Genomic DNA, 12,521 nt, shown 5'->3' on the forward strand with positions numbered 1-12,521 from the left:
CTGTGTTGTTCGAGTAAGTCCTCTTTTGGCTGGGTTCTGACACCGTCTGCCCACCCACTGCTACTCAGCACTGCACCCTGACAGAGGGACCTTTCCAGAGCATGCTTTGGTGGCACCACCCCTTTACGGGAAAATCTTCACTGCTCCTATGTCCAAATATAGAATCCATGCGGACTTCTCTGCATCCCAGCCTCCCGCCTCCTCCCCGCTGCCGGTGCTGCTACACACCGGTGGCCGGAGAGCTTTCTGTGCGGAAGCATGGCCAGAGAGCTTTTGAAAAGGCGGCTTCTCATTTTCCGGGCCCGGGATGGGACCTGGGAGTTTGCATTTCTGCCAGGCTCCCAAGTGCTGCTGCTTCAGAGACCCAGCTCTGATGAACAAGGCTCTAGAAGAGACCCAGGCAAACTTTTCCGTAAAGGGCCAGATGGCTTCAGTGTCTGCCTCTGTCAGGGCTGCTCAGCCTGCCTGTGCAGCAGCGAAGCAGAAAGCGGCTCAGGACCAGCTCAGGCCAACTGGCAGGGCTGCGTTCCAGGCAAACTTTATTTACAAAAAGAGGCCAGATGTGGCTCACAGGCAGAGTTGGCTGGACCCCTGTTCTGGGTGTCCCCCGTCGCCCCGGTGCTTTGGCATCGTTTGGAGGGTAGGGCCTTCTCCGGCTCCCGGCAGGCTCGCTGGCTCGGCTCGGCCCAGGCCGCACCCCCTCCCTCCCGTGCTTCTCCCCGGTTCAGCTTTCTTTTCCCAGCACCCGGTCGGTGCTCTGCAGTGTTTCAGTATCTCAGCGACCGTGCTGAACGTTTCTAGTTCCTTTGCTGGCCCAGCACGCCTCCGCTGCGCCACTCTGCCCTGGCCCTGGCTCCTTCAGGGAACATTGGGAGAATGGAGTGATTCAGCATCTGCAAAGCGATGAGAACAGCGCCTAGCCTGTAGCCATCGCTTTATGTATTTGCTTTTCAATTTTTTTTTGTACTATCACTCATACCTGTTTGTTTTTATTAAGATTAATTGTCTGATGGGAGTTCCTGTCATGGCTCAGTGGTTCATAAATCCGACTAGGAACCATGAGGTTGCAGGTTCGATTCCTGGCCTTGCTCAGTGGGTTAAGGATCCGGCGTTGCTGTGAGCTGTGGTGTAGGTTGCAGACGCGGCTCAGACCTGGCGTGGTGTAGGCAGGCAGCTACAGCTCGTATTGGACCCCTAGCCTGGGAACCTCCACATGCCGTGGGAGCGGCCCTAGAAAAAGCAAAAATACAAAAAAAAAAAAAAGAAAGAAAAAGATTAACTGTCCAGGAGTTCCCTGGTGGCCTCGCAGTTAAGGATCCAGCATTGTGACTGCTGTGGCTCGGGTCATTGCTGTGGCGTGGGTTCAAAGATCCCTGGCCTGGGAACTTCCGCATGCCGAGGGCGCGGCCAAGGGAAGAAAAGATTAATTGTCTTGAGCTTATTTAGTGGCAGGACCAGGCGCAGGTGCTCCACAGCCACCTGCGCACAACCATTGAGTGCTTTCTCGAGGAGATGAGCTTTCAGAAATTTATCCATGATTAATAAAGGTATAATTCTGGCATGACTCCAAGAATTTTACAGCCCCTGGAAACTATCTCTGTCATCTCCTGGCTTCCTCTTATCGCTTCAGCTGTCGCAGGCTCTCTAGTTATTTCAGGCTGTCAGTAACTGGGTGTGGTTGGTCCATCCCGCTTCCTCGGTCTGGAAGACGGCCTCTCCCGCCTCTTCCTCACCATCTGCCTGCTCCCCTGCATCCCAGCCTTTCTGTCCAAGCTGTTCATGCTTCACCTGCAAGGCATTTCCCAAAGGGTAATCTGCTCAGAACTAGCCCCCAAACTCATTTTTCTAGCAGGATGTCAGCCTAGTCTGCACTGGTCAGGAATAAATAAGAAGTGGGGGTAAGGAGTAAAAGGGAGAGGGAGAGCATTGTTTTTCACGCAAAAATCTTTAGAACTTTAAGAGTTCCCGTTGTGGCTCAGTAGGTTAAGAACTTGAAACAGTGTCCGTGAGGATGTGAGTTGGATCCCTCGCCTCGCTCAGTGGGTTAAGGATCCGGTGGTGCTGTGGCTGTGGTGTAGGCCAGCACCTGTAGCTCTGATTCGACCCCTAGCCTGGGAACCTCCACACACCGCAGGTGTGGCCCTAAAAAGAGAAAAAAAAATCTTGGGATTTTAGGCCCAATTCTGTATTCTTGGATAATGCTCCTTTTTGGGGAGTGTTGCTTGTTTGTTGTTGTTGTCATTGTGGGTTTTCTCTGAAAACAAAGGCCAGCATTTAGTGAACTTGTGCTTTTCCTTCCAGCTTGAAAATATGTCCTACGGCATCCAGCAACCACTCTACATAAACTAACAAACGAAACCAAAAATGTGCTTTCACTCAAACTCATTCCCAACTGGAGTAGAGTTCCCCGAAGTGAGCAAAGATTGGTTCTCGTCAGGGGACAAAAATCATAGCTGTGACAGCGGTTCGTGGCTCTCCAAAGGGCCCTGGAACAGATGTGCGGCGTATCTGTCGTAGTCAAGTGTCCTGGGGGTGGGACTGTTGGGTGAAAATGTACGGAAGGGCGGGGACTGGGGAACCGTGAAAAAAAGGTTGAGACGCACCGTTGTCACATGCTTCAGGGAGACTGTCTTCCTGTGTATCTGTGGAGCCTTTGAAGGTGTCCCCCTGTTCACTTAGCTTTGAGAGCGGCCTCCCCGTGAGGCTCTGCTGGGTCCCTTGGACATTTACTGGCCGTAACACAGGGGCACTGACCTCTGCTGGTGACAGGTCTGATCCCAGCTTGGTGCTTGCTGATCTCATCCCGTCGTTTTAGAAGCTTCTGGTCCTCTGTCATCCGGACTCTACCCTTCCTTCCCTGCTGAGTTTGCACACTTGGCCCAGACAAGAGGTTTTTCTCTTTCTTGATTGTAAAAGTAGTTCGTTTTATGAAATGTTTACAGACGAAGCTTTTCTTCTTTGGCTGGCCCCGAATTTGAAAGCTTGCCGTATTTAATAGGTTTCGGGAAGGCATTCGAAAGCCGCTGAAGTCAGGCTCCAGCTTCCTGGTTGATGGTGTCTGGATTCCAGGAGCTGGAGCAGTTTTGAGACCGCAGAGGTCTTGTCATCTGAAACACTAAGACCCCTGCCTGCTTTGAGCAAGAGAAGAGCACAGAGGGACTGAGGACACCCGAAGTGGCCCCGTGACCGAGCTTCACAAGCCTCATAATGGAAAGTCATCAGAAGCCAAGGCAGTGCTGCTGAGTCATGTCCACGATGACAGGCTCTCCTCGACCTTCCCTCTCGAGACTGGCTCTGTCTGCTCTGGGGATTGGGGGGCGGGGGGGCACTCCGCAGCCCTGTGGTCAGCTGGCCAGGGTCCAGAACAGTGATTCAGACGCTCCATAGCTGGGCTGCTTCCACCCACACAGAATCCTTGCAGCTCTGTCACACCAGAATCCTTGAAACGCTCTGTCTCACCTGCGAATTTTAAAGCCGAAAAATTTTGATACCACAAGGCATTTGGAGTTTACTCAAAAAAAGTGGAAGGATTTTTGTCCTTTTTCTATGATTATAATAACTGGCGCAGAGTTCCTATCATGGCTCAGCCAAAACGAATCTGACTAGCATCCCTGAGGACGCAGGTTCGATCCCTGGCCTCGCTCAGTGGGTTAAGGATCCGGCGTTGCCGTGAGCTGAGGTGTAGGTTGCAGACGCGGCTCGGATCCCTCATTGCTGTGGCTGTGGTGTAGGCCGGCGGCTACAGCTCCAGTTGGACCCCTCACCTGGGACCCTCCGTATGCCTTGGGTGCGGCCTTAAAAAGCAAAACAAAAAAATGTGGCGTATATTAAGTATATCAAGGCCCTGCTGTGTTGTCAACCTTTTACGCTGATCTGATCTAATCCTCAAAACAAGTCTAAGAGGGAAAAGCTTCTGTCACCCTGCTTCATGGAGGAGGAAATGAAGGAGGTGAGGGGTTGAGTGAGTTACCTCCGGGGACGCATCTGGGAAGGTGGGGTCAGCAGGTTTCAAAGGCCGTCGTTGGGCTCCGAGCCAGGCCGTGTGACCGACATGGACTAATCTACAGCCGGAAACCCTCTTTCCATTTTCTCACGTCCTATTCATTCTTCAGCCCATTTCCACCGCTCCACCCAGCTTCCTGAGGTGGTCACTCGTGGCTCCATTCTGCAAACTCCAGTGGCCACTCAGTCCTTTTCTCATTTTGAGCTCTCGGTCGCTGTCACCAGAGATGACCTCTGCCCCCTTCTCCCCGAAAACCCTCCGGTGTTCTCTGCACACCTCCTCGTTTCCTCCGTGCATCTCAGTTTTGTTTTCAGTAGGAGATTTAGCAGCGTCAAACACACGTGCCACACGCCTGCCCTCCTTTCTCAACAGCGGCTGTTGGACTTGCTCCCGGCCCATCTGAAGTCCCCTTGTCTTGCCCTCTGGGACCCTCACCCTGGGCAGCCTCCCCGCCTGTCGCCCAGGGTGTGGGTACACGATGCTTCGATAACTAGTGACGCCCGGTAGATATTTGCAGCCAGATCTCTCGAGTGTTGGGGCGCCTGTTGGATGTCTCTGCCTGAGCCGCTCCCCGTCTCTCTGCTCTGTCGTTCCCCCCCCCCCCCCGCTTCAGTAGTACCACGTCCCCTGGTACCACGTCCCCTGGTTGTTTGATTTGTTTTGTAGTTTAACACAAATGACGTTTGGCTCTGGCTCGCTCCCTCTCCCGCATGCACGTTTGCAGTCCTCTCACTGTCACCTGCTAAGTACCCACGTGTCTCTGTCACTTCTGTCCTCGCTCCAGGCCAGGCCATCGTCATCTTTCTCTTGACTATTAAACAGTCTGACCTCTCCAGCACCTACTCGGGCCCCTCCCGTCAGCTTCAGCTGCAGTCAGACACAGTTTCTAAGAACATGGACCTAGGAGCTCCCACTGTGGCACAACAGGACTGGCAGCATCTCTGGAGCACTGGGACGCAGACTCGCTCCCCCGCCCTGGCGTAGCAGGTTAAGCATCTGGCGTTGCCACAGCTACGGCTTCGGTCTGATCTGATCCCCGGCTCGGGAACGCCGTTTGCCACGGGGAGGCCAAAAACCAGATAAACAAACCCTGTTCCCTAATCCTGTCACTTCCACGTTTAAAAGCCTCTCTGACTTTCCTCTGCCTTTAGGCCGGAGCCGAGACTTCTTGCTCTGTTCCCGGACGTGCTGCACTGGCTCCTCCCTCTGCCGCCTCCGTGCTGTCTAGACGTCACACAGGCTGTTCCCTCACCCTGGGTTCTTCCCTGTCCTCTTGGCCACCTGCTCGTTTTCTCCAGGTCTCAGCCTAAATGTCACTTCCTTGGGAACAGTGACTTTCTGGAAGCCCCGGAAAGGCCTTCACATGTTATCTCGTGATCCCGCGTAGTTGACGGTGCCGTTAAGAAGAAACATTTATTCATGTCTCTTGGCCGTTGTGGGAGCTCTGGGAGGAGGGCACGCAAAGCTTCACGTGTGCCAGCTCTCCAGGATGGTGCGACGAGTAGACTGAGTGGTGGTAAATACTTTTTACTCCCGTGAACCGGTTTTTTGGCGCTTTAACTCTACTCTGGCACGAGGACCAGCCCGATAGCCGGGACGTCCGAGGTAACGTTCCCTCTTAGGAAGCAAGCAAGCATGTCCACGTGAGGCCTGAGAGGAGGTCCGTTCGCCCAGCTGACGTGCTGATCACAGAGCCCTGGCGAGGCGGGGGCACCGGGTGCCTCCCTGCCAGGTGCGCCAAGGCCTCTCCTCCTCAGTGGGAGGCGGGAGAGACTGGCCAGCGCCCGGATGGTCCCAGGCAGTGACGGCGGGTCAGGACTGGCGTCCATGATCTGGTGGCTTCGGGAAGAGGCTTTGAGCGCTTTCTTTTGTGACTATGACGTAAGTGTAACTTAACTCAGATACTAAAAGGAGAGCCGTTTGGGGGGGACGAATTTGGGAACCATTGGATCAAATCGTAGTCATTGTTTTAATCTTTTCATTTGCTGCTTCTGTCCCTCTTGGAGCTGTTTCCTGTGTGTCTGAATTTCTTTCAGGTCATCGAAGTTTCTGGACTTTGTAGCACCTGGTTCATTTTATCTTAGGTTACACTTTGATCATTTGTCTCTTGTAAGTTGCTACCAATAAACTGTTACCTTTTACACACAGTGTTATTTTATGGATCCTGTTTAATTGGTCTGCGAAGGCCTCCTCAGGCGTCCACATTCTCACCATCCGTTTTTCCCTTTTCTGGCTCCTTCCACATTGATTTCTCTGGCTTTGGTGCCTGCACATGTGGCATGTCCCCCCTTTGCGCTGCATGTGTAGTTAACGTCACATAATTGAGAGCATGAGTCAGACTCAGATGGGAGTCCTGATTCTTCTACGTAATGGCTGTGAGGTCCAGGCAAGTTATTTCAAGCCTCAGTCCCTCCACTTGTACGCAGGGCATGACAGTAGCATCTAGCAAATCGGATTATATGCGCGTTAAATAACCTGAACGTCCTACTCACTTCGGTACCTGCTGTGTAGTCCAGTCTCCAGGAATATAACTGGTGATGACCCCAGAAAGGACCAAAAGGGCAACCAAGGAAAAATTTAAACTCGAAGCCGCCATTAGTGTGTCCTCGACAACAGCCGCTGGTCCAGTGCCAGCTCCGCATCTGTACCTCAGACCTTGCCCTGGGGAACGAGTGCGCAGGGCACCCGGGCGGCAGCATCGCTGGTCGGGGGGGTGAGGTGGTTTATCCCGATCCCCAGGAGCGCTCTGCGGGCAGAACGGCGGCGTTGTCACCACCTTGCAAATGAAGAATTCAGGCCAAGCGGATGAAGGGATTGGCTCAAGGTCACACTTGAGGGCACTTCGGATACAGGTTTGGTCTAGCTCTGCCCCGTCCGTCCTTCTCCACGCGACGCCCCTGGGACCTGGAATTCCCGGAGTCCCCCCTGGAGGAGGGTGGCCTGCTCCCTAACAAACGGAGGAGAGGACCCGGAGCCTGTGAGCGCCTCACCTCTTCTGTGGTGAGCGCTTTATTCTGCAGGCCGTTTTCTCCTACTTTGATCTGAAATCCTAAGTCCGAATAGCGCTTACACACCTTCAAGAACCACGACGTGCTGTACTGCAGGCCAAGGCCTGTGGCGGGAGGAGCCCTTGTAATGCGAAACCCCAAAGACGGCACGTGTTGCCAGACAGATGTTTAAGCTCTGGTAATGGAAATGTGTCAGCACGCACCAGTAGAGCCTTCTGTCCCAGCGTCACACGGCAGCATGCTGGTGGGCTTATGGTGACAAGCCGGTCTTCAATTTACCTGATCCACTCAGCTGGGCTGCCACGTTGCCATGGTTCAAGGTGGTTTGCTGAGTATGTTCACTTCTCTCTCCTCGCCCCAAAATGCTGCTGAAGTGACGGCAGTCAGGGAAATGGAATGCAGACAGTAGTCTTGCTCAACAAAAGCAAAAGCTAATTTCTTGGAAAAGACCAATAACGTGGATAAATCTGTATCAAGTCTGTTCAAGAAAAAAAATGAATGAAAATGCAAAGCAGGCGTTTCCTTGTAGCGCCGTGGGGTAAGGATCCAGCATTGGCACTGGAGTAGCTCGGGTCACTGCTGTGGTGCAAATTGCATCCCTGGCCTGGGGAACTTCCATCCGCCGTGGGCACAGCCCCCCAAAGAGGAAAAGAAAATACACGGCAACAGAAATAAGAGGGGCTCCTTAATTATAAATGCAGAGATGTAGAAAGTGACAGTAAAAGAAATCTGGGCCTTCCCGTTGCGGCTCGGCAGGTTAAGAACCCGGCTAATATCCGTGAGGATGAGTTCAGTCCCTGGCCTCAGTCAGTGGATTAAGGATCCGGGGTGGCCCCAGGCTGCAGCATAGGCTGCAGACGTGGCTTGGATCCTGCTTTGCTGTGGCAGGCTGGCAGCTGGAGCTCCAGTTTGACCCCAGCCTGAGAACTTCCATATGCCATAGGAGCAGCCCTAAAAAGAAAAAAAAAAAAAAAAAAGGAAATCTGAATATATCCAATGATATCAATACATTTAAAAATCTGTTCAATCGCTTTTGAATGGATTTTTCCCTTTTGTATTCTCCTGTTTAAGTATCTCTTTCATTAATCACCACAAATGGAATTTAAAAGTAATGAATTGGATTGTACACTTGAAATGGGTGACCCGTATGGAAGTGAGTGATCTCTCACTAAATCTTTCCTTTTAAAGAAATTAAAGGTCCTCAGCCTTCCACTGCCCCCGCTGGAGAGGCCTGGTATTCAGCCTCTTGACGGGTCAGTTCTGCAACACCTTCAAGGAACAGTTAATGCCTGGGTCACTGGACCTCTTTCAGAGAGCAGGGAAGGATGGCAGCGTCCCAGCCCATTCTGTGAAGCCAGCTCGATCCTGACATCAAAACCAGTTGGTTGCACACAAAGAAGAAAACAAATGATTAACCCGGCCTTTAAAACCTGGGCAGAACTCCTACACAAACATCGGCAGAGTGGGCCATGCCGTCCATGGTGACCAGACAAGGCTGTGTCCTAGAAGCGCAAGGCTCCCGTCAGTAAGAGATCCACTGACGGATAAATGGCAGCAGATCAAAGAGAGAAGCCGCTGGTCATCTCAGCAGATATCAAAATAGCCACTGTTGCAGCAATGCTGGACCCTTAACCCACTGCACCACAGCGGGAACTCCTATTTAAGCTTTGACTTTGTTAATATTCGTGTTTTTAAGCACTTGAGGGAAACGTCTCTGGTAGTTTAATGTTTCCCGTATACTTTTAACTTCCGTAGTTCCCTGAACTTCACCGTGCGTTCCTGTAACGAAGTCCTTAATAAGCTAGAGAGAGAAGGAAACTTCTTTAAGTTGCTGAAAGCATGTCTGATGGAGGCGGCTGGGGTGGCTGCATGCTGGTCGTGGCATCACCATGGTCAGTGCCCCTTCCTCTGCCGACCTGGTGCGGGGCCCGGTCCCTGTGCACGGAGCGAGTGTGGGCCTCACCGTTGCTTCAGCTTAGCGATCGCATTCTGGTTCCTGAGAAAGAGGAGGCATTGGCTCTGGTAGATGTTTCAGCCCTGTGGTTCCTAGAATTAAACCCAAAGCCATTGAAAACTGGTTGGGAGTCACTGTCATTTCAAGGTCACAGCTTTGTCTGTCTGTGGCGGTCCTTAGGCATTGGTCGGGACTAACTGTGCTGTCTAATCGCCTCTCCTCACCTGTATTTTCCTGCTTAGTATTTCTTTGCCCCCTTGTGTAGATGCGCATATGCATCATCCTCTTCAGTGGCCACTTTTTTTTTTTTTTTTTTTTTTTTTTTTCCCACTGTACAGCAAGGGGTAGTGGCCACTTTTGCAGCAACACACACAAAACTGAACACAAAAAGCACGGAAAAGGGGAACATTTAATGCATTCATTTACTCTGCTGCCTTAGAAGTCTTAAAATTATATCTAAGCTGGCTTTGTTTTATTTATTTATTTTTGGCTGTACCCGCAGCATAGGGAAGTTCCCAGGCCATCATGACCTGCTCCACCATTGCAGCAATGCTGGACCCTTAACCCACTGCACCACAGTGGGAACTCTTATTTAAGCTTCAACTTTGTTAATATTCGCGTTTTTAAGCACTTGAGGGAAATGTCTCTGGTACTTTAATGTTTCCCGTATGCTTTTAACTTCCGTAGTTCCCTTTTTGCTTATTTCCAGCTCAATTATTTTAAATGGTTTTCCAAAAAATATATATATATATTATGTGAATACAGTAACCCTGTGTTCCTAAATGTAGAATAAAGCATAAGAGGTAAATTTTAAAATAACTTACTGATGATCTTTTTCTTTGTGGAATTACAATGAAATGTCTTGCATTAAGTCTGAATGGTGGGGATGGGAAAAAGGAGTCGGGGGTTGGTTGGGTTTTGTGGGGTTTTTAGTGACATTTGGACAGTGTGTGAATTTTGTTTTTTAAAGTGCCTGTCATCGTTGCACACTCAGCTCTTTCACACAGGGTCTGAGTCCTTCCTGTGACCTGCCATTTGACTTCAAATAAGGCTGGCAGTCAAGATAAATAAAAGAGCTCCTGGCTCCCACGGCGCTGTTAGATGAACCCGTGCCTGGCCGTAGATGGCGTGGAGCGCCCAGGGTAGTTTCCTGGGGCGCGTGGTCCAGAGCAGGCAGGAGGAAGGTGTGTACTGCAAAGGCGTGGGGACAGCGTTAGGGGACCGGGGGAGCTCCTGGGACCAGCCCTTTCCCTTCCCGTTACTGAGTGGGGACCCCCCCCCTCTGCCCTGCAGGACACTGCGCGCATCCTGGGCCTTCGCCTCCCATCTCCGGCTCCGTCCCCGGCTCTTGCGTGCCGTCTTCCTGGACTAACCAGTTACGGGTGCTCGTCTGCCCCCTTCATTTTCACTGTGTGCCAAGGGCTGGCTGCACCACAGAATCAACCGTCTTAGGGGACGTTTTTTACAAATTCTCTCTGAATTAAAATTCCCGTCCGTTGATGAATGTGGAGAGGGAGTTTCCTAACCCATCAGTGCATTTCGACCCGAGTATAATCTTTGGAACTTGTGTGCTTCGTTGGCGTTTCCCTCTCTGAGGACCAAGAGGGAACATAGTCACCTCAGATTCATGTTTGGCCCCGGCCTTTCACTTGGGTGTCTTCCGGGGACACAGAGGCAGCAGGCGTGAGCTTGTCCCAACGCCCCTGCGGAGCGGGGTCGGGTCCGAAGGCCGCAGTCAGGCTGCAGTCGAAGCCGACCTGTAGCTTTGGCACAAGGACCATGGTGACCCCAGAAGGCCACTGCCCACAAAATGTGGGTGGGGGTGTCACTGGGGAGCAGGTGCTTGTGACCCGAGGGCTTTTAAGGAGGTGCGTGGGCCTGTGGACTGAACCTGGAAGGTGGAGGAGGCTCCCGAGGCCACCACAACCACGGGCCGCAGACCTGGTGGCCGACCGCCGCGGGACGTGGCTCTCTCGTGGTCGGGAAGGCAGATGTCTGAGGCGTCTGAGGCGCGTCAGCAGGGCTGGCCCCTTCTGGAGGCTGCTGCCCACCACTGCCCCCACCCGGCCAGGCAGCCGTGGCCTCCTCTGGGGGCTGTGTCTTCCTTGTCTTGGAAGGACACGGGTGATTGGATTTAGGGCCCAAGTGGATAATCCAGGATGATCTCAAGGTTCTTACCTTAATTACACCCGCAGAGACCCTCGTCCCAGGTAAGGTCTTGCCCTGACGTTCCAGGTGGACTTTTCTCTGCGGGGAGGCGCTGTGCAGCCCTTCAGCCCACGACGGACGGCAAGTAGGATTTCAGGGGGCCACACGGGACAGGAGAGGGCACGGCATGCGTGGAGCAGAGTGGGACACGGGACACGTTCCAAGTTCAGAAGCTTCCTTTGCAGAGGAAGTGTGAGGGGATCCTGGGGTGTGAAATTCCTGGCTGTGGAGAGGTGGCTGTGAGTGTGAGTGACGTGGGTGTGCTGGAAGTGAGGCCTGGGCAGGGGCGGGGGATCAGATCTGCTTCTAGAGACACACTTACCACCCGCTTTCCTCCTTAGTGTGTGGGATTCTTTGCCTGTCAGTGTCAACGTGGCGTTTCCCAGATTGTTAACCTTCACAGACAAAACGCGTTAACACACAGGCTCCTGGTCCCGGTAGTGCTCGTCGGTTGCTCCCTTGCTCGGCAGTGCTGGGCGATGTCCTATTCCGTGGACGGGCTGCTTTCCTGGACCTGTGATCGCTGCCAGGAGACCCCTGCAGCTCTGCCCCTCTCTCCCCCGGGACAGGCGAGGTTAACCGGGATGGGCACTGCCGTGCCTTCTAACCCCATTACCGTCTGAATATTGAGAGTTTGAACCTGTCTCCTCAAGAACAGTCGTAACTTACTCCAAACAACCTGTTTTTGTTTTTGTGTTGGCCGTGCCCACAGCATGTGGACGTTCCCCGGGCCAGGGATCAAACCTGAGCCACAGCTGTGACCATGCCAGGTCCTCAACTGCCAAGCCACCAGGAACTCCCATCCTGTTCTTGTTGAATGGCGTTGTTCTTCTGGGTTTTTTCCTTTTTGGTGTAACTCCAAATTCCTCGTACTTTCTGTTTCAATGCATTTATTCCATCCTACAATTTGAGACTTTATCATAAGGTGAATAATAAAGTGGTGCCACCTAATCAGAAAGTTTATACTAAATATGGAGAAGCCAATGACATTTTATAATATTTTACTTTCTTTTCCTAACTTGAACCGCTGATACTCTTGTTATGGACGTTACTGCATCAGGGATAATCTAACCTTTATTACAAACCAGACGCATGTTACTCCCGTTTGTTTTACATGTTTGGCGTTTTGCTTTGGTCAGGCTTCCTACAATTTAAAAATAATAGTGAAAAAAAAAAAAAATGGAGTTCCCGTCGTGGCGCAGTGGTTAATGAATCCGACTAGGAACCATGAGGTTGCGGGTTCGGTCCCTGCCCTTGCTCAGTGGGTTAACGATCCGGCGTTGCCGTGAGCTGTGGTGTAGGTTGCAGACGCGGATCGGATCCCGCGTTGCTGTGGCTCTGGCGTAGG

At 52.2% G+C, this 12,521-nt stretch overlaps 1 protein-coding gene across 28 annotated transcripts in view; it reads left to right on the forward strand.

The window, feature by feature from the left end:
- PRKAG2 (protein kinase AMP-activated non-catalytic subunit gamma 2) overlaps positions 1-12,521 on the forward strand; it is a 269,648-nt gene that overhangs the window by 219,123 nt on the left and 38,004 nt on the right. The window contains exon 6 of one of the 28 annotated variants that reach the window (XM_085005137.1): positions 5,155-6,150. The exons of the other annotated variants lie outside the window; for them this stretch is intronic. Within the exon in view, the coding sequence (XP_084861263.1) occupies positions 5,155-5,313 (159 nt within the window). The 3' untranslated portion in view covers positions 5,314-6,150. Of the gene's footprint in view, positions 1-5,154; positions 6,151-12,521 lie in introns of those variants that run through there. 28 annotated transcript variants of the gene reach the window in all.

This window comes from Sus scrofa, chromosome 18 (genome assembly GCF_054392235.1).
Source record: "Sus scrofa isolate SSC_HxYL_T2T_F1_AM1 chromosome 18, Sscrofa_HxYL_maternal_Yorkshire_Landrace_v2.0, whole genome shotgun sequence".
Classification (NCBI taxonomy): domain Eukaryota; kingdom Metazoa; phylum Chordata; class Mammalia; order Artiodactyla; family Suidae; genus Sus; species Sus scrofa.